The following is a 21,497-nucleotide window of genomic DNA, read 5'->3' on the forward strand; positions in this document are numbered from 1 at the left end:
TTTGGCCAATTTCTGATAAAGAATTAACAACCCAAATGAAAAATCTGAAACCAGCTGCCACTATAATTTCAGTTTTTCCTTTAAATGCAACAAACCTCGCCAAAATTGGCGCAGTGGTTCCCGACAAACACGAATTCCCCTTCTACATGTATTTAGGTAGGAGCACCCGAGCTAAAGCTCCCCCTTAAGGAGGAGGCCGAGCTGCAGGGTGAGCCCCCCACGAACAAAATTTCTGGCTACGCCACTGTGCGTAGCTATCTATTACACCGCTCCCAATTTGTGGAAATCAAAAGCATAAAATCAGATTTAGCAGACATTAGGTACGTCCCGCAGGGTTCTATTATAGGTCCTACGATTTTCCTTCTTTATATCAATGATATCGTGGCAATACCAGGAACACCCGATATTGTATTATATGCCGACGATACAAACGTATTTTTCTCCTCTGATAACATCTCTACTCTAATTCCTCTTATTAACAACTGGTTAAATTCCCTTTCAGTGTGGCTACCGGCTAATCAGTTGAGCCTAAATGTTAAAAAAACAAAGTATATTGTTTTTACTCCTATTAACAAACCAGTTAAGTTCGCATCTTCTTTAATATTTCAATCGCAACCACTTGAAAGGGTTTCCCAGTACAAGTTCTTGGGTGTACTCTTCCATGAAAATCTACGGTGGACGCATCACGTAAGTTATATTAAACGTAGCATAGCACAATTAATTGGTATGCTCAATAAGCATCGCGCGCTGTTACCTTTAAAACTTAAACGTCAGTTATACTTTTCTACTATCCATTCTAGACTCCACTATTGTCTACTTATCTTGGGCGTCACTTCTAAGGCTTGGAAACTCTATTCCGAATGCAGAAGAAGTGTGTTCGTATTATTAATAACCTATCGATGTACGAACATACCTCTGAGTACTTTCACCAGGACAGTATTTTGAGTGTCGCTAGTCTATATAAACAAAAGTTATCCGAAAAAGCTTTTTTAGAATTCATAAGTAATCGTGAGAACTTTTTTTCTATATATACTAATACCACAACTAACTACACCTTAAGAGCTAGGAACTTTATTAAGGTAAAAACTAGAACAAACTACGGCAATCAGCTTTTACAGTGGCAGATTCCTAATTTACTTAATGATGAGCATGCTTTATTTGATATCATGCAAGATTCCTCAACCATTTCAATATATTCAGAAAGAAATCAAAACTGTATTTTTCCAACAAATGACACCTGTTTTTTGTAATTTATTTCCTGTTTTTTCGACTGATATGCAATTTCATGCGTTGCAAGACTTTTTGTTCCCATGTGGCTTTTTGGCCTTCCTGTATCTTTCTGTACGCACTTTATTTCTTCATTTTCATTATTTATACTATATTGTGTTGCAATGATTTCTTGTATGTATAATTGTATCATTCGTATATATAAGTATGTATATGCGTGTATTGTGTGTATATATGTATATATTTTGCTCCGGCGCCATGACAATCTTGTATTGTCAAAATTGTAATAAACTTCAAACATGTATTTAGATAGGAGCACCGGAGCTAAAGCTTCCTCTTAACTGTAATCAACTCAAAACAGGTAGTTTATCCTAAGAATCTTTTTAAAATAATTGTTTTAGTCTCTTATAGAGGCTAGGAAAGGAAAAGTTATGCCGTCTAGCATTGTAACTGCCGCCTATGCTCGTTGTTTAACTTTCTTGCACCGCTCCTCCACTTCTAGTTTCTCTGTTCAAACGCAAAACATTCGCGAATTTTGTTTTCTTTATATATTTGTGAATTTATTAGTTCACCACTAATTGAAGCGAATTGTGCCTATTGAAATGGCAGCACGAGCGTTGAAAAACGTTATAGAAGCAGACGACAGTGAACAGGTTATAACTGGCGCCACTCTGCCCGTACGTTCTTTCCCTAGCGGCAAACAAACCAGGCGTGCTGGGAAAGGGACATCTGTGCAGGTCTGGAGTTCAGATCGTAATGCTGTTCTCCATGCGTACATCCATGGAACTTTTTCCTTCCTCCGCGTCTACGTCGAAAAGGTGACATCATCGCGTCCCTTTCTCTCCGCATACTTTCTTCATGCCCTTACAGGCTGCTCTTGACCAATCATAAAAGGGAAGCTTGTCACATGACAAGAACGGACCAATGTTTATCAACAAAATTGTGTCTCCTTGCAGCGGTGACATAGGGAAATAGAAGTGGTCGGAAGAACCGTCGAGAACATTTGAACTGCTGCAAGTCATACAAGCTCGAGCGTATAAATACGATGGATAACCATCGGCCGCAGTTTTGGAATATGTCTTCGACCTCGTCGCAACCTCAGGTAAGCTATCCTCGAAACACTTCCTTTAAGCACCGCTTCAGCTGTATCAATTTACGTGCTCCGTCTAGTCCTCGGCCAATAACTCGGCGATCATCTCCCCTAGTGCCATGTCTGTAGTGTTGGGCAGGGGACAGATCGTTCAGGTCGTATCTTTCCGCATCGCCCATTCACCAATGTAATAGCCATTAAATGTTCTCTGAACATCCACTGCAAGGGTATTTACGCAGCGGTGTCCTGTCAACAAATTTCTGTCACACCAGTCGGAACTTTGCCGTCCGACCATTTGTCCGCGCTTTGCTTATCAGCAGCTGCAGGTCCGTGTCTCCTGGCTGTTTCGGCTTGTTGGTTCCACGTTATGACAAATCGTAGCACGGAAACACACAGATGGACAGTAATAAGAGACGACTTTTTCGGTCTACCTGTTTGTTCCTGCGCTACGATTTGTCAACGTATCGCATATTTGAACGTGTTGTCACTTGCCATCTTTTCAGCGTAAACGCAGCAGGAGGACTCGCTCTTCTGCCAACAGTTGTGTCAAGGCCTCATTGCGTTGCCCAACGGCCCAAACGACGTGGTTTTGGGTTTGAGCGCCGCCAGAATTATAGAGAGTTTTAGTTTAGGGGACGCAAGCGGCTTGCGTACGCAAGAACTAGGGGCGACGGTACTGCGCATGCGGAGACTGCTACGTCTACTTCCGTTCTTGGGGGGGGGTTTGGCCGGCCGAAAACATCGCTGCCCCCGCTGCCCCTAAGTGGTCACGTTACCCACGCGACTCTCGCGGTGTAGGAGACCTTACGAGTAGCTAGCGGGTAGATAATCTGACAAATCTTTCGCCAAGTGTCAACAGACGTCGTTTTTATATATATTAGAGACCTTTAGCTTGTATGCTATTCCGGTAAACGGGAGCGGTTTGGGTGGATTACCGGATGGTCGGGGCGTAAACGTGAGCGGTGAAGCCGCCTGGTGTTGTAGAGCTCAACCAGACAAACGCATAGCTAAAACTGCAGTAACTCACCATATCCTGCTTCGCCACTTGTGCAAATTTTTGGCAGCGGCGTAATTGTGGACACGATTACGCCACTGGCGAAAATTTACGCCAGCAGCTAAGCAGAATATAGTAATTAGCTCTGTGTTTGTGTGGTTGAGCTTTGCACCACCAGCTGGCGCCACCAATCTGGCCACTCACCTTGACGCCCCCGCTAAACCGAAAAACCGCCCGCGCCTGTCCGAATACCGGACACGCTAAAAGTCTCTATTAGAGAGGTTTAGCGTGTCCGGTATGTGGATAAACGCAGTTGGGGCGGAGCCATAAACGGGAGCGGCCTAAGGTCCCTCTATGACAAGGTAGCGACATCTGCCGCGCGCGCCACTTAGGAAGTTCCTGTAGCAGACGACGCCCAAGCTAAACCGCGGCGCCGCGGCATTCGTGAGGTGAAAAAATATCTGCACACGCGCAGAAATAAAATGCTACTGGTGCCTGACTGTGGTGAAAAACGAAAGAAGGGTCCGAACTGCTAAATCTAGTCCTTTCATTTCAAATGAGCGCAGAAAGAAAAACGCTCAAGAGAGCGGAATGAGTGCTTGATCGCCTCGCGATTCCGCATGTTTACCTTTCGTTCGTTTGCGCTCAATCATCGCGCGAGCCTTGGTGTGCTTGCGCTTAATCCTGTTTGCTCTGGGAATTCTTTTGCTCGTAAGTGTGCTGCGGACACATAGCGGTTACTTTGAACGAAGAATTCGGGTAAAAAAAAAGAAGGCTGACAGTGGCTTGGACCGAAAAGTTTCGACATAACGTCGCTCAAACGTGCGACCCTCACGGCAACTAAACAACATCCTGTATGTGTGTGGAAACGAGTGCGCCAATAGTCTTCTTGCCGCTGAGTGTGTTTTTCGAGTTACACGACGACTGCTTTGTTTTGTGGTTCAATGTTATGAGCCAGTGCAACTGTCGTGACATTCTAAAGTGGCGGTATGGATCATGTCAGCGAGTCTCCTCGATCGTGTTCCTGCCGATCTAATGTCGCGGCACACCAACATCGAGCGTAGTGTGTGCGCGTGTGTGAATGCGGTTGACTGTTCTCGTGAACCGTGCGACGTCGCCACTTAAACTTGAATCATGACGCGCATTGTTGTGTTTATGCCTTTTCGCCTCCGTGCACCGCTAAAGCCCCGTAAGAATTAGGGCGCCCTTATACGAAACGCACGCGGATTGGCCTAGCTATTACTGCACTGTGTTTTGCTGGCGATACGTGTATCGCTTCTGGCGTTTTTCTTATGCTAATTTGCAGTTGTGTGTTTTTCATCAGTAAAATGGCATCGCCGATTACTGAAACTTCTTCGAGTGTAAGGGAAACTTGGAAGGAACGAGCTCGCAGCTGTATGTAATGTACTTTGATAAATTGTATTATACTATTACATTTTATTATTTGATGGCCAGTAGCAGTGGCTATGCAGTATTTGTTTTTAAAAGCAGAGTAATGCAAGCAGTTAGGAATATATTTATTCACATATGCAATGCACAAAAAACGATTCGGATGTGCACAGTTGGAAATGACTTTTTGGACATATTGTAAAGCGCAGTTAACAACGTGCGCAAACACAGGAAAGTGTGAAAGTAGAATTCGCTGCTGAAATTTATTTTTTATCGTACGTAACGCAATGCGGATATTTGTCAGCGAGCTAATGCGTTTCTGCCCTACTATTTACTTGCATGCTAGGTCATACTGCACTTGCTAAGTCAACGGGCTCATAATGCACTAAAATCAACAATCTCCACAAACTTCGGCTGTCAAACTTCATGCGCGTAAATGAAATACTATCGCAGCTTTGCACACACACGTGTGTACTTTCTCTCGCACCTTCGTATCGCTCTACGTTACTTTCCTCGCATAGTCGTGCAGTTACCGACGGTTCTGTCTTTCCGTCCGATTCTATGCGACCACATTTATCTTCTGGTTAGGTTTTGTTTGCCGTGCGGAATGCAAAATAACTTCTTGCTGTCCTCCGTCTGATCTCGGCACTCACCCACACAGCAACAAGGCATTTCGGTCCTTTGCATCCTAGGACATACTGAGCTATTCAGCGGGCTCATTACGAACTAGAATAAATAATATCCACAAGCTTAGGCCATCAACATTCATGCGCGCGAGTGAAATACTATCACAGCTCGACGCATGCACGCGTATACTTTCTATCGCACCTCTGCATCGTTCTGTGTTTCTTGCGTCGCATAACCACGCAGTTACCGGCAGTTCAAAGTCCTTCCGTCCAATTCTGTGCAAGCATACTTTTCTTCTGGTTAGGTTCTGGTTGCCGCTCGGGATGCAAAATAACTTCTTGCCATCGTTCGTCCGGTTTCGGCACCCAACCGCAAAGCAACATGGCAATTTGGCCCTCCCTGAACAAAATTATCGCTGCAATGTGCATAGCACAACAGGTGAAACGCGTGCACTTCGCCCGGCACGCAGGACCTTTCATGGCGGCAAAGGGGCGGAGCAAGGTCACATGTCACCGATCAGCCTATCGCTGGCGTCGTCGGCAGGATCAAAGCCTGTCTGTACTTTGGAATTATTGAGGGACTCTAGAGCGGCCTGCATGGTGCATCCACCTGGCGGCGCAAAGCTCAAACGGACAAAAGCAGCTAATATTGCTTTAACCAAGTCTATTCTACGTCGCTGCTGGTGTAAATTTTCGGCACTGGCGTAATTGTGTTGCTGCCAAAAATATATGCCCGCAGCAAAGTAAAATACACTTGGTTACTGCAATATTCGGCTATCCCGCAAGCGGGATAGCCGAAAGTGGACGTGGAGGAGCCCGAACGGCGAGACTAGAAATGAAATAGACTTCATACTCTGCGCTAACCCTGGCATCATACAAGATGTGGACGTGCTCGGCAAGGTGCGCTGCAGTGACCACAGGACGGTAAGAACTCGAATTAGCCTAGACCTGAGAAGGGAACGGAAGAAACTGGTACATAAGAAGCCGATCAATGACTTAGCGGTAAGAGGGAAAATAGAGGAATTCCAGATCAAGCTACAGAACAGGTACTCGGCTTTAACTCAGGACGAGGACCTTAGTGTTGAAGCAATGAACGACAATCCTGTGGGCATCATTAAGGAGTGTGCAATGGAAGTCGGTGGCAACACCGTTAGGCAGGATACCAGTAAACTAGCTATCACAGGAGACGAAAGATCTGATCAAGAAACGCCAATGTATGAAAGCCTCTAACCCTACAACTAGAATAGAACTGGCAGAACTTTCGAAGTTAATCAACAAGCGTAAGACAGCTGACATCAGGAAGTATAATATGGATAGAATTGAACATGCTCTCAGGAACGTAGGAAGCCTAAAAACAGTGAAGAAGAAACTAGGAATTGGCAAGAATCAGATGTATGCGTTAAGAGACAAAGCCGGCAATATCATAACTAATATGGATGAGATAGTTCAAGTGGCTGAGGAGTTCTATAGAGATTTATACAGTACCAGTGACACCCACGACGATAATGGAAGAGAAAATAGTCTAGAGGAATTCAAAATCCCAAAGGTAATGCCGGAAGAAGTAAAGAAAGCCTTAGGAGATATGCAAAGGGGGAAGGCAGCTGGGGAGAATCAGGTAACAGCAGATTTGTTGAAGGATGGTGGGCAGATTGTTCTAGAGAAACTGGCCACCCTGTATACGCAATGCCTCATGACCTCGAGCGTACCGGAATCTTGGAAGAACACTAACACAATCCTAATCCATAAGAAAGGGGATGCCAAAGACTTGAAAAATTATAGACCGATCAGCTTACTGTCCGTTGCCTACAAACTATTCACTAAGGTAATCGCAAATAGAATCGGGAACACCTTAGACTTCTGTCAAGCAAAGGACCAGGCAGGATTCCGTAAAGGCTACTCAACAATAGATCATATTCACACTATCAATCAGGTGATAGAGAAATGTGCGGAATATAACCAACCCTTATATATAGCTTTCATTGATTACGAGAAAGCGTTTGATTCTGTCGAAACCTCAGCAGTCATGGAGGCATTACGGAATCATGGTGTAGATGAGCCATATGTAAAAATACTGAAAGATATCTATAGCGGCTCCACAGCCACCGTAGTCCTCCATAAAGAAAGCAACAAAATACCAATAAAGAAAGGCGTCAAACAGGGAGATACGATCTCTCCAATGCTATTCACCGCATGTTTACAGGAGGTATTCAGAGACTTGGATTGGGAAGAATTGGGGATAAAAGTTAATGGAGAATACCTTAGTAACTTGCGATTCGCTGATGATATTGCCTTGCTTAGTAACTCAGGGGACCAATTGCAATGCATGCTCACTGACCTGGAGAGGCAAAGCAGAAGAGTGGGTTTGAAAATTAATCTGCAGAAAACTAAAGTAATGTTTAACAGTCTCGGAAGAGAACAACAATTTACAATAGGCAGCGAGGCACTGGAAGTAGTAAGGGAATACATCTACTTAGGGCAGGTAGTGACGGCAGATCCGGATCATGAGACAGAAATAATCAGAAGAATAAGAATGGGCTGGGGTGCGTTTGGCAGGCATTCTCAGATCATGAACAGCAGGTTTCCATTATCCCTCAAGAGGAAAGTGTATAATAGCTGCATCTTACCAGTAATCACCTACGGGGCAGAAACCTGGAGGCTTACGAAAAGGGTTCTACTCAAATTGAGGACGACGCAACGAGCTATGGAAAGAAGAATGATAGGTGTAACGTTAAGGGATAAGAAAAGAGCAGATTGGGTGAGGGAAAAAAACGCGAGGTAATGACATCTTAGTTGAAATCAAGAAAAAGAAATGGGCAGGACATGTAATGAGGAGGGAGGATAACCGATGGTCATTAAGGGTTACGGACTGGATCCCAAGGGAAGGGAAGCGTAGCAGGGGGCGGCAGAAAGTTAGGTGGGCGGATGAGATTAAGAAGTTTGTAGAGATGGCATGGCCACAATTAGTACATGACCGGGGTAGTTGGAGAAGTATGGGAGAGGCCTTTGCCCTGCAGTGGGCGTAACCCGGCTGATGATGGTTACTGCAATATTAGCTGTATTAGCATGGTGCGCCACCAGGTGGCTGCACCATGCAGGCCACTCCCATTCATGGCTCCGTCCCAACGCCCCAGCCTGCGTTTATCCGAATACTGGACACTCTAAACATCTCTATTAACTGCTTTTAATAAGAATAGTTTTAAGTGCTTTACTTGATATGCTTGATTTCATGTTTTAAAAATGATAACGCAGAAAAGATCAGACGTTGATGGCGCTGCTAGCGCATGCGACCTCGCTGCGGCTTGCATTTGGGGCCGCTAACCTATAACATGTTTCTGCTTGCGTACACAAATGCACCCAAGCGCTAGGGGCCCCAATGCCTTGCGTCCCCTAAACTGAAAATCTCTAATACCGCGCCTTGCACAGCTAACCACACTGAGGCTTCACTAGCGTTTCCTGGAGAACTGAATCGAAAACACTTTGGTTACATTTTAACCGTGTATGCAGCCCACGGTAACAGCAGTCGTTTTCGTATTTCGTCTCGGGATACACCGGCCGACCGAGGAATCGGCACCGGGCAGCGCGATACGCTTGGCCGTGTGCTCCTTTGTTCACCAGTTGGAGCTCGCGCTTGGCAACTGCTGCCGACAGTTGTGCCACATCGCCACACATGTCGGAGTGGGGACTTGGATGCCATAGCACTCATAAAAAAATTTACACCCTTTGGGGCTTATCTTGTCCCACAACAATGATTGTCATCTATCTTGCCCGCGTTTGCTCTCTTTAACGCTGCGAGCCCGGTACTTCCCAGTCACGAACTGCATGCACGTCATCAGTGTGAGGCAGCATTCTCGACAGGAAAGTAGTTAGTGCTGAGTTTTCAAGAAAGGAAATGCAAGAGAGGCAGATGACAATTATTGTTGTGGGACAAATATACATCCCAAAGGGTGCAACCGTTTTAAGAGTATACAGTGCAGGCATGGACTAGGTATACCGCATGCAAGCAAGAGGCAGCAGTGCTCGTGCGTTCCAAGATCCGACATCTCAAGCAGCAGTGCTCGTGCAGTCCAAGATCAGACATCTCAATGAGCATGACAGAGCTTAAGACAGCTGGTAGACAGGCACCACAGAAGTTCTGGAGGTGAATCAAGGCTGGGAACAGGCAGCGACCGCAGTGGTCACTAAGAGCGGCCGCTGAGGCGGATGCAGTTACTGGGAGAGACTGTGCACCTCTTTTGGACCAGTGGTTATGGGCTCGGCAAGGCCCTCCAGAGCCCAATGAACCTAAAGCAGCCATCAGGTTATATAAACCACAGGAGATTGAAGCCAGCAGGATCCCATTGGAAGGTGCGTACCAATTCATACTTAGTGCTGGAGAGCAAGACATTGAGGCGGACCTTCGGAGAGCACGAACAGCCCGGGAATGGGAATGGGCGGCATCACAGGCGAGCGCTACAATTGCATAGAAAATGATCCGAGTGATACCACTGTACAAAGGGGTAGAAGTCGGAACAGACTTGATTAATTATAGACCAATGGCAGTCACACAGGTCATTTGTAGGACGTGTGCCCAAGTAGTACGACAGGCTACAGAGCTGGGCTGAGTGGAAAGGGGTCCTGGGAGAGCTCCAGAAGGATTTTTGCCCTGGGCGGCGTATAGAAGACAATCTGTTTGTAATAACCTAGTGCACAGAAATTGCTGAGCTGACCCGAAGCCTGTTGTATGTGGTATTTCTGGACCTCAAAAAAGCATATGATAGCATGCACATGCCCATCCTGTGGAGGATACTGTGGGAAATGGGCCTCAGCTTAGCAGATACACAGCTGCTTGAAGCCATGTATACTGGTTTGACGGCAAAGGTGGAATGGGGCAGTACGCAACGAATCCCCATCTCCATCAGACGTAGACTTCACCAGGGGTGTCCACTGTCCCGACTCCTGTTTATGGTTTACCTGGTGGGTGTTGCCCAAAGGCGCAAGGCATTGCAGTGTGGTTTCACATTGCAACGCAGGGTACAGTGACAGCAGGTAGCTCAGCAGATACCTGTGTTTGAGGTACGCTGATGACATCGCTCTTCTCGCGGGCAGTGCCGAAGACCTGCAGAGATTACTGGATATGTGCGGCAAAGCGGTGAGTGATCTTGCCTAAAATTTAGCCAGGCAAAGTGTGGAGTGATGGCATGGTGTCTGGAGCAACCCGTCATGCAAAGTGGTTTCTGCAAAGCAGCAGTGTGCCTCTGATGGATATGGCGAAATACTTGGGCGTCTACCTTATTGCGGGCCCAAATTACCTCCTCCAGCACGAGAAGCAGATAAATGTGAAGTCAGTGCGTTGCAGAAGGGTCTTGGGTAAACAGGCTCTTAGGTCGTTCAGTGGGTACGAAGGGGTGAGGGGCCTTTGGAAGGTGGTGGCTGTGCCGGGACTCATGGCAACACAACGCTGTGCTTGTTCTCCGGAACGAGGGAGTTCCTCGAGAGGCGCCAACGTGATGCTGGCAGGCTTGCCCTCGATGTGCAGAAGCACGTAGTGGTGGAGGCCATCCAGGGTGAACTGGTATGTTCCGCTTTCGTAGCGAGGGAGGCTGCGACGAAATGTATATTTGAACTGAGGCTCTCTCGGTTACCGGAAGCCTATCTTGCCCGAAAGGTGTGGATGCATGCCATCTTTGCCAGCTGCTCCAACCGCCTGAAGAAAAGAAAACAAAGCCTGGGTGATATGGCCTCCTGACTGTTAACCCGACGGCACAGGGATCGCACAATAGACACTCGGCTTTTAAGGTTTGTGACATGGTCCGGTTCGCTGAGACTGCGAAGTGGATGCCAGCGGCCAAGAAAAAAACGACACTTGGAGCTATATATTGCGAAGAAACAGTCCATCAAAAAAGAAGATAATTAAGAAGCAGGCTACTGGCAGCGGCGCGCTGTGGTGGACTCGGGACTCAACTGTGGTCCGCTAGATTCACGAACAATTTACAAACGGTGTGTTTGCAATGTGGGACGGTAGAGGAGACGATGCAGCATGTGGGATGTACCGGTCTCCTACCTGACGCCTTCACGGACTCCCTATCGGATGTGCTCAGCATTGAACGGAATTGTGACAGGCGGAAGTCTCGTGATTGTGATTGTAGTGGCCCTCCCCTTTGGAACGGGTGGTCACACTCACTGTGTCCTGCCCGAAAAGTTTGAACATAGAAATAGATAGGGATCCATAGAGAATGAGGTGGGAAGAAAGAGGGCAACTGTCACTGGCTGACCAATTTCCACCACATCTGAAGCTGAGCCTTGGTGACAGAAGTAACCGCATCTCCGCGCCCTGCTTCATTGGGCACAAATCTGAGAGCCTGTGGGAGCCTCTCTTGGGTGAGGTAGCAACTTCGGGCAGTCCAGCACAAGGTGCTCCATATTTTGCTCTGCATCAGGCGGATTGAGTGGCCGGAGAGCTGTCGAAGCAATGGGGATACACAAGCATGTGCAGCGCTCCCGCCCGCGCTGATGTTTGCTGGCGCCTCGTAGTGCACTGCCCAGACTACTGTCAATCGAGACGACGAAACACCGCCTAGAACATTGGTGGTGTTGCGCCGGCGGTGATCATTTAGATCGATATTGGTTGCAGTGGACGAAGTTCTTTTTTTTTCTGCCTTCTTTTCCTTCTTTATTTGGCTTGGCCACGCATGCACTTCACGACTTACCCATCTCGAAGGGTGTAGTCGTAATCACCATCACTGTGCGTCGCTTGCTCAAACGGCACGATTTTGGGCATAGCCGTTTCGGGGGTCAAGCGGCTGTACTATCGTGTATCAGCGGGAACACGTGAACGCGTAGCAAATAGCCTGGAAACTGAGATATGCGGACGGCGCTGTTGAAAACAGAGGGGAAAGGAGGCCGCTCTTTCGCTAACTGTTGACGCTCCCAATGCGCCTGCGTCAGTTGAAAACAGCTTACATAATGGCAAGAAGCTTACGGCATTTCACTGGCCACCCATAGCCAATAAGACCGTTACGTCATGAATTCTCGCTGCCATAGTTACATGTACAAAAACAAAGTTGACAATAAGGGGTCAGAAAATCTGGGTATGGGAATTCATGCATTTTTTCCTTTTTTTCCTTTTTTTTACAGTTAGGACATTAGGTAGTATAATAGCAAGAGCTTGGTGGCGCAACCGACCGTTATGTTCCAAAAGAGATGCTCGTAACATCCATCCACCCATTTTGTTGGCTGGTGTTGTAAGAGGCTTCGTCTAAAACGTGGATATGGCTACACAATTAAAGCATTCGTGGAGTAAAAACTTCATAAAAAATTTTCACGCACTCATAATACGTCTTCCAATGATGCTTACTCATCTACAATACATAACCATGCAAAGACAAGCAAGAACAGATGAAGAACTGTTTCAAAGCATGTGCAAATTTTGTCGTGTGTCATCCATCTTTAGCGGCCCGCTGATGCTTTTTATGTTTCATTATGGTGTACTGGAATGGGGCAGTGTGTCGTTCACACAGCAAAACAATGGGAGAACCGGGGACGCTTCTGCGATGACGCTGCCAGCGGGGCGCTGCGATCGACCAGTGTGCCTTGTGTGTGAAATTTAAAGGGACACTAAAGAGAAAAATGATTTCTTCTGCATCATTAAATTACCCTTCTACAACACCAAAAACTTCAATCTTACCACAATAAGACACTTAATAAGCATCCCCCGCTGGGGCGTCTGCGTCAGCAGGCGTTTGGTGTGTTGCGACACCACGTACCCGAGCACATGAGGGTTGGCCCCTCCCGCGTGTAGCCATGCGCGGCTTAGCCGTGTCTGGGGAAAGGGGGATCCTGGGGGTTGAGCCGATGCCGGGGGTTTGGACCTTTAAGGCCCCTCGGCGGAGGCAACACACCTCTTTGGCCTCTGCTTCACGTTGTGGGGTTCTCCTCCGTGCTCTTGGGACAAAGGAACGACAACACAGTAGTGCAAACAATCACAAGGGCATTTATTGCACCTTTCATAGATCAATGCCTGCTAGCTGAGTTGCTATCCACAAAACATGCCGATGGGCGCGCGACAAATCTAGAAGTCCGACTTACCGCGACCGATAGCGAGCGAATATGTTCGCCCTATGATGCTGGATCTAACGCCTGGTTGTCTGCGTGTACGGTCACGCCAACGGTGGTGCGTTCGAAGGCGGCCACGCGAGGCGATCTCGCAGAAGCATGGGTCGCCGCGCGCGCGGAATGTCCACGCTGTTCGCCGACCCGCCGGGAAAGAGGAAGCGCCTTGTCTCCCGGCGCCCAAGTAACCCCGCCTGTTGGCGGCGTTAGCAGCGCAACACTCGCGCCATCTCTCGCGCCGCGCTTGTACCACTCCGACCACCGCGGGCGCCAGGCCACACGAGCCGTGCGGGAAAACAACATATCAGGGGATGCGTGAGAGTCGCGCATCCCCACAACGTAGACGGCACTCCCGGACTGACCCACCCGGGGGAAATTGGTAGTTGCCTTTTCCTGCTTCTCTCTCTCTCCCTCCAATCTTCGTCTTTCCCTTACTTTTCATCTTTCCTGTCTTCTCCTAGCTTCCGTTTACTTCCAATTTTTCCAGGCAGCAAGGGTTAACCTCGTGTGAATAACCAACCTAGGTTATCTCATATTTGGTTATAGTGATAACGTACAGCTGACATTTGCAGGACCTGTTTTTACAGTCCCTGTAACGTCCCCTTGTAGGGCTCCACGGTGGGTGGCTGGCGTTCTTGCCGAAAATTACGTTATTCTATGGCTAGTTCTTTCCCTCCCCTCCCAGATCGCCCTCAGAAAAGAGGGCGCACCGAAGATGTATTTTTGGACGACAAAGACCCAACTTCCCACGATTTCACGTTATTCATTCGGAAAAGTCAGATAAACAAGTACGCACAATCTCCCCATTTCTAGTTTCGAAGTCTTTAACTGAGGCTCTTGGTCCAGGTTACAAGGCATCAAGGATGGCAAGTAGAGATCTCCTTTTGGAGCTCCGTGATCTGAAACAATATGAAAAGTTACACAATCTAGTGTCTTTTGGGGACTTTCAAGTGACAGTGACTCTGCACCGCACTATGAACACTACACGCGGCGTTGTCTCAGATGATGACCTGCTTCAGCTGACAGAGGCAGAGCTCCTAGAGGGCTTCAATGAGCGAAATTTTGGTAATGTGAAAAGAATAAAGGTGAGGTGCGATGGTAAAGAAATTGCTACCAAACACCTAATTCTCACCTTCAATTCAAGTGTCCTGCCCAAATCAATTGAGGCTGGCTACATAAAACTCTGTGTCAGGCCTTACATGCCCAATCCACTCCGATGTTTCAAATGCCAGCGCTTCAGTCACAGTTCGCAGAGCTGCCGGGGCCGCCAAACATGTGCGAGATGCAGTGCCCACAAACGCACCACAGAAGCTTGTGCTAACGTTCTCCACTGTAAATTGTGATGGGGAGCACGCCGCATATTCGCGGTCGTGCCCATCCTGGAAAAAAGAAAATTGTTACAATCAAAGTCAAGGAAAACATAAGTTTGAAGGAGGTACGCAGGCGGGTTTCATACCTGCCCAAGAAAACCTTTGCCGATGTGATGCGTCGGGGGGCAGCGTCACAACGGCCTCCGGTGGCTGTTCAACCCACAAGCAGTGAGTCGGCAGTTAGCTGCAACCCCGCAGCGGTTGCAGCTAGCGCTGCTCCGCCAACCGAGCAGAAGGGACCTTCGACCCCAAAGGTGGGCGCAGCCGAGGCTGCCCCAACCTCCCCGGCCCCTTCCAGCGCTGGCAACGGCCGGTGCAGCCAAATCCCTCGGGGAGCCCCATCGACCTCTGGGCTGGTTGGCGTAGGGGTGTTGCTCTCCGAGGCGGGATTCTCCCTGGTAACTTCTCGCTCGCAAGAGCACGTGTCCGGCCCCTCACAAGAGGCAATGGACACTACACCTATCCTCAAGGCGCTTCAAGCGCCTAAGGAGCGGCGAGGCTCCCTCGAACGCTTCAGGAAAGGCAGAACCCCCATCACAGGGCCTCGAAAGAGCTCTGTAATCTAAGGCATCGCTTCCGTTTCCGTACACACAGCACTTATTTACTTCCAATATGGATACACAAATTATTCAATGGAACGTCAGAGGTCTTCTTAAAAACCTTGATGACGTACAAGAACTCATCCACAAACACAATCCAAAAGTGCTGTGTTTACAGGAAACACTTAAAATCAAAACACACAAACTTCCTCCGACAGTACACCATTTTCCGCAAGGACCGTGATGAGGCTAACACCTCGTCCGGCAGTGTAGCAATCCTTGCAGGCAAGTCCGTAGCTTGTCGCCAGGTAGCCTTACAGGTGCCCCTCGCGGCAGTATCAATTCGAGGGATTATTTTCAATAAAGTTTGGAATGGCGTAAGGAAGCTAAAAGGGCCGCAAATAAATCCGTTGCCTTTGGTGAACGATCAAGTAAATACCTTAGAAGAACAGGCAGACACCCAAGGGGAGCACCTTGAGCGTGTGTTGAGCTCAATCCATTAGTCCCAATCCTTCCTTAAACATAGAGAAATAGAGGAACGTAAGCCAATCAAAAGAAAATGCAGACAGAATGAACCATATAACCGACCTTTTAGTATTGCCGAGTTGAGAGCTGCCTTGAACACATGCAAAAGCTCTGCGCCGGGACCTGACAGGGTCATGTCTGACATGATCAGAAACTTGCACACTGACACACAAATCGCACTACTCGCACTTTTTAACACAATTTGGGCTGCGGGATACCTCCCATCCACATGGAAGGAAGCGATCGTAGTTCCTGTTCTGAAGCTGGGAAAAGACCCTTCCTTGGCGGCTAGTTACCGTCTGATAGCTCTAACAAATTGTCTGTGTAAGCTTTTTGAAAAAATGATAAATCGCAGACTTATACATTTCCTTGAACTCAACAATATGCTCGATCCTTATCAGTGTGGTTTCAGAGAAGGGCGGTCGACAACCGATCATCTGATGCGCATTGAAGGAAATATCCGCGATGCATTTATACATGGACAGTATTTCCTATCGATATTCCTCGACATGGAGAAAGCGTATGACACGGCATGGCGTTACAGGATCTTGCGAGACCTGTCGGAAATTGGCATCCGTGGAAATATGCTGAACACAATTGAAAGCTATTTGTCAAATCGTACCGTCTGAGTAAAAGTCGGTAATGCACTGTCACGTCCTTTTACGCAGGAAACTGGTGTACCCCAGGGAGGTGTGCTCAGCTGCACTCTCTTTATCGTTCAGATGAATACACTTCGTTCTTCACTGCCCCCAGCCATTTTTTATTCCATCTACGTAGACGATATACAGATAGGTTTCAAATCCTGCAACCTTACAGTGTGTGAAAGACAGGTACAGCAGGGCTTAAATAAGGTGTCCAAGTGGGCTGACCAAAATGGATTTAAAATCAACCCGCATAAAAGTTCTTGTGTTCTCTTCACAAGAAAGAGAGGCCTGGTAGCTGATCCCTGTGTAGAACTTGGTGGACAACAAATTTCCTTCAAGAAAGAGCACAAATTTCTAGGTGTCATTCTCGACTCCAAGCTCACTTTCATTTCACACATAAAATATCTTAAAGAAAAATATCTAAAAACGATGAACTTACTTAAAGTTCTATCCCACACTACATGGGGTAGCGACAGGAGGTGCCTGTTGAATCTCTACAGAAGCCTAGTTAGATCGCGGTTAGATTATGGTGCCGTAGTATATCACTCTGCTGCACCGAGTGCGCTAAAAATGTTAGACCCCGTTCATCATCTAGGTATCCGCCTGGCCACTGACGCATTTAGAACATGCCCGGTGGAAAGTCTATATGCAGAGTCAGACGAGTGGTCACTACATTTTCAGAGAACGTACATCAGCTTTACCTATTTTCTCAATGTGCGCTCCATTAAAGAACATCCGTGTTTCAAAACTGTTAACGACATAACGTGTCAAACACTGTTTCATAATAAACCCTCCATGAGACTCCCTTTCTCACTGCACGCAAAAAAACTTAGCACGGAAAGGGATGTCCCTGTTCTCGAACATCGACTAATGCATCCAACTAAGCTATTACTGCCCCGGGAGTGGCAGGTGATAGTGTGACGTATCCTTTGTAGAGGTCACAAAACACGCACCTGACATCGAAATCGCTATGCATTTCCGCGAACTTCAATCAAAGTACAGCTGCTCTGAATTCTACACAGACGCGTCTAAATCACATGCTGGTGTATCTTATGCTGCTGTTGGTCCCTCTCTTTCTATATCTGACTTACTGAACCCGCAAACAAGTATCTTCACTGCAGAAGCCTATGCAGTACTGTCTGGAGTAAGACATATACAGAAATTAAAACTCAACAGAGCAATTGTATACACAGACTCGCTAAGTATTGTAAAAGCGTTAATTTCATTACAAAAGCTTAAAAATCCTGTTTTTATTAAACTTTACTCCCTCCTATGCAGTATTTACATGTCACATATACACGTAGTAATATGCTGGGTACCTGGCGATAGAGGTATCGAGGGTAATGTACTGGCTGATAAAATGGCCACATCATTCACACCACTAAACCCTTTTCCTACAGCTGCTGTCCCTGTCACAGATCTGAAGCTTTCTTGCTTAAGAAACTACAACACTGGCAACGGATGTGGAAGGCAGAAATAAACAATAAACTGCACGTTATAAAGCCACAGTTAGGTTTTTGGCCCTCCCCAACAAAATCACGGCGAACAGATGTCCTATTCTGCCGCCTCAGAATAGGGCACACATTTGGTACACACAATTTTCTGCTTACTGGAAATGAACCGCCAACCTGTGGTCGATGTGGTGAGAGGCTGACCATCCTCCACATCCTCTTGGAGTGTCGCAAAGCCGAATCTGAAAGAAACATTTTCCTCTTGCATATCGTTATAGCATACCTCTTCACCCAGCTATGTTCCTTGGTAAGGAACCATTTTTCAACACCAAAGTAGTCTTCAATTTTTTAAATAAGGTTGTCCTACATGTTATGAGCCCAATAAATTCGTAGCGCATCCCCTTTCCAGAGGGTGCCGCTGTGATAGTTGTTTTATATAGCACATGCCTCCAGGCCCTTGTGTCGCAAGGGCTCTAACGAGGCCATGGTGCTCTAGTGAATTTTAGAAATTTCTGCATTTTTTATATCGTACCATTATTTTGCAATGCACCTTAATGCTCATAGTACACGTCATTTGTCATCGCCATAATTTTATTGCACGTATATTTTACGCACTTTACAGTGACTATATTTTAGGCCCCTTTACAGCCACGTCACATCTTATAGAGCCCATCACTCCATTGCGAAATCACTAACACTTGCATGGCGCTCTTTGGCCATACTTGGCCCTTGCGCCAATAAAAACCACACATTCATTCATTACACTTAGTAAGAAAGAAAAAGCGCAAAAGTGAAATACATGTGGCGACGCCTTTTTGAAGTTCCCACGCTAGGTTGCTGTGACGTCATGGATTTTGATAGCGTCTTCTAGGACCCACTTACTTATTTAGTGGTACAGATTGACTGCGTTGTGTTCTAAAGAAAACAAATATTAAACATAGCAAGTTTGGGGCAACCTTACTGAGCCAATGTGGCCCAAATACGAAAACATACCTTGGAAACCCTGATGTCACACTGACGTAATGGTGTCCAGGTTTTGGCGTGAAATTCAAATACTGATACTTTCACCTTCATTTTTCTCATTTAATATTCAAACTATTATTTTGAAATGACCTCCTGCAGAGTTCTCAAACAATGCTTTATCAGTTTAAACTGATTTATTGTTTTGCTTTAGTGTCCGTTTAAACATGTGCAAAAATTTCTGCATTCATAAACTAATATGCTCTCAAAACAATTGAAATTAATATAATTCACAAAAACTAAACACCACAAACTGTTAGGATACATCAATAACGGCATCTAAGCTTGCACTTTTCCAACCACAGATCATGCAGTGTTCCTGATCATCTGCTCAGCCTTTTGGTTGCATAAAACACGCACTCTTCTACTCGTTCCGTTCAGTAAGCATGCATATGTTTTTAGTATTTCGAAACACACTATGATAAGAAGCCCAGAAAAGCACCAGCACTGTGCCTGGTGGGTTGCATGGTATTCCTTTCATGTTGCATCAGCCAGAAAGACGGTCGCCAGGTTTCACAGGAGAAAACAAATGTGCACGACTATTGACAGAGGTCTAATTGTGGGTTCTGTATTCTTTGATCTGACGAAGGCATTCGACATGATAAACTATTGCATACTACTTGTTAAACTCGAATCATTTGGTATATCTGATCCTTCACTAATCTTGGAGACTACTTGTGTAACCGGTTTCAAATGGTGCAGGTTAACGGTCATCTCTCATCATCCAAGCTAATTAACGTAAGAGTCCCACAGGATTACACGCAGTCCCACAGTCCCTGTGTTCCCACTCATATTGCCCACGAAAGTACATCGCAGCCAAAACACCACAGTTTGCACAACCATATGGAACTACATCAGCACTTCCTGGGACACCTAAACGAAAAAGTTTTGGTAGTGTGTTAACTGCTCATACAACCCACTGAAACAGCTAGACATGCAAATAGAGAGAGAAAATAAATTTTATTACAATGCAGCCCCTGGCATGTGCGCTTATGACACGTGTTTTCTTATTTTGTAACGGTCATGCTCTGGCACACTGTTAATGGCACTATTAATATCTTGATGCTATCAACAAATCTCTGCTTTGTATCTGAGGGAGATGTTTACTCTGGTGACTGCTAGAACCTGTTTGTCTATGGCCTTGCCGTGTTCATTTTGCGAATGAGCTTGTAAGGTTTGTACCTGTCTGATTTGCCTGCACCACCTGAACCAGTTCATCAGGTGCTGTAGCCTGCCAATTGTTTTGAGCAGTGCAGCAGTGGTGCCCTCTTAACTATGCTGTTCGTTTCAAAAGATAGAAGGCTGGTTCGTGATATTGCTGCACCCTCTCTACTGTCGGCGCTGTCTTGGTGCAGGTGTACAGGTGTGAAGTAGCAGCGTAGCAGACGACACAGCGCACAGGTGCAAGTGCCGTTCAAACCCTGCTTATGCGCGTTTGCTGTGTCTGTGCAAGCGCAAGGTTTATGCAAAAGGATGGACAATTGGGGGGGGGGGGGGTGTTGGTACAGTAAGTAGGTTTGTGGCACGAAGTGACACAGACGAAGTCTCTGTCACTTTGGCAAGATAGATTGGTAGATTTGCTCGTCTGACTGGGGCATAAAAAGAGGTTGGAAGGACACTACAGAAGTGCCACAGAATATATTCAAAGAAATTTACGGCACAAACTAGATGAGGACTTATGACCGGACAGGTGCCAACTTCCAACTGTTTTTATTTGGAATTAGAAACCTCCTTTTAAGCACCGCCAAGTCTCGTGTCTACATTGAACATGTTGCAAACAGAAAGAAGAATGGATGCTCTGCGATCAGCTGCACATACTAATAAAATGATATGTTCAGAGCGTTACCCAGAAAAAGCAGTTCCTTGTCGAGAAGGGAGAATAAATTTCTTTGAGTCTGATCCACCAACTAGCTCAAAGAAAGGTTCTGCACTAAATATACTTGCAGAAAGAAAATGCACTTGGGTTGCATGCAGTTCCCTTCAAGGCAGGATGACCTTTTAGAGGGAGGCCAGGTCTTGAATCCTGTTTGTCTTAATGCCAGCCCAGTGCCCAACAGTAATAAAGGTGCAGTCGTATACAGCTTGCGTGCGCTGATAGAAGTTTCATCAGGGCAAATGCATGAATGCAGACATCTGTGTGCTCAAAGTCAGTGCGCTCTTCACTGTCTCTTATGTTGTGATGATCAATTTTTTCTCTCTGTGTGTTGCTACAATAGTATACTTGCTGTTCTACCAGAATGGTAATAACTTAGTTGCACTATAAACTGTGACAGTGTACAGTCGCATGCAATATGAGCTGCAATACGGTGACTGAGGTTGAAGGTGCCCCAAGACTACACAGGGGCATGAACATACAAAAAATTGGTTTCATAAATATCAGTATTCGGAATGGCGTTTAGTTCTCCAATTTTTAGTATGTCTGTGCCAGCATGCAGTCTTCAGGCCCCTACCACAAGCACTGTGTTGCAGCTCATATTGCACACGACTGTACATATGTGTTTTTCTGCTCTGTGCATGACCCTTATTTTGCGCAT

General features: G+C 46.5%; 1 protein-coding gene across 2 annotated transcripts in view; it reads left to right on the top strand.

Annotated features, from left to right (window-relative positions):
- The first annotated feature begins 2,168 nt into the window (after positions 1-2,168).
- LOC139060245 (sequestosome-1-like) overlaps positions 2,169-21,497 on the top strand; it is a 56,659-nt gene continuing 37,330 nt past the window's right edge. The window contains exon 1 of one of the 2 annotated variants that reach the window (XM_070539320.1): positions 2,169-2,329. In XM_070539320.1, the coding sequence (XP_070395421.1) occupies positions 2,273-2,329 (57 nt within the window). In that variant the 5' untranslated portion in view covers positions 2,169-2,272. The remainder of the gene's footprint in view (positions 2,330-21,497) is intronic. The other variant, XM_070539321.1, reaches the window with a different exon arrangement.

This window comes from Dermacentor albipictus, chromosome 5 (genome assembly GCF_038994185.2).
Source record: "Dermacentor albipictus isolate Rhodes 1998 colony chromosome 5, USDA_Dalb.pri_finalv2, whole genome shotgun sequence".
In the NCBI taxonomy this organism is placed as follows: Eukaryota; Metazoa; Arthropoda; class Arachnida; order Ixodida; family Ixodidae; genus Dermacentor; species Dermacentor albipictus.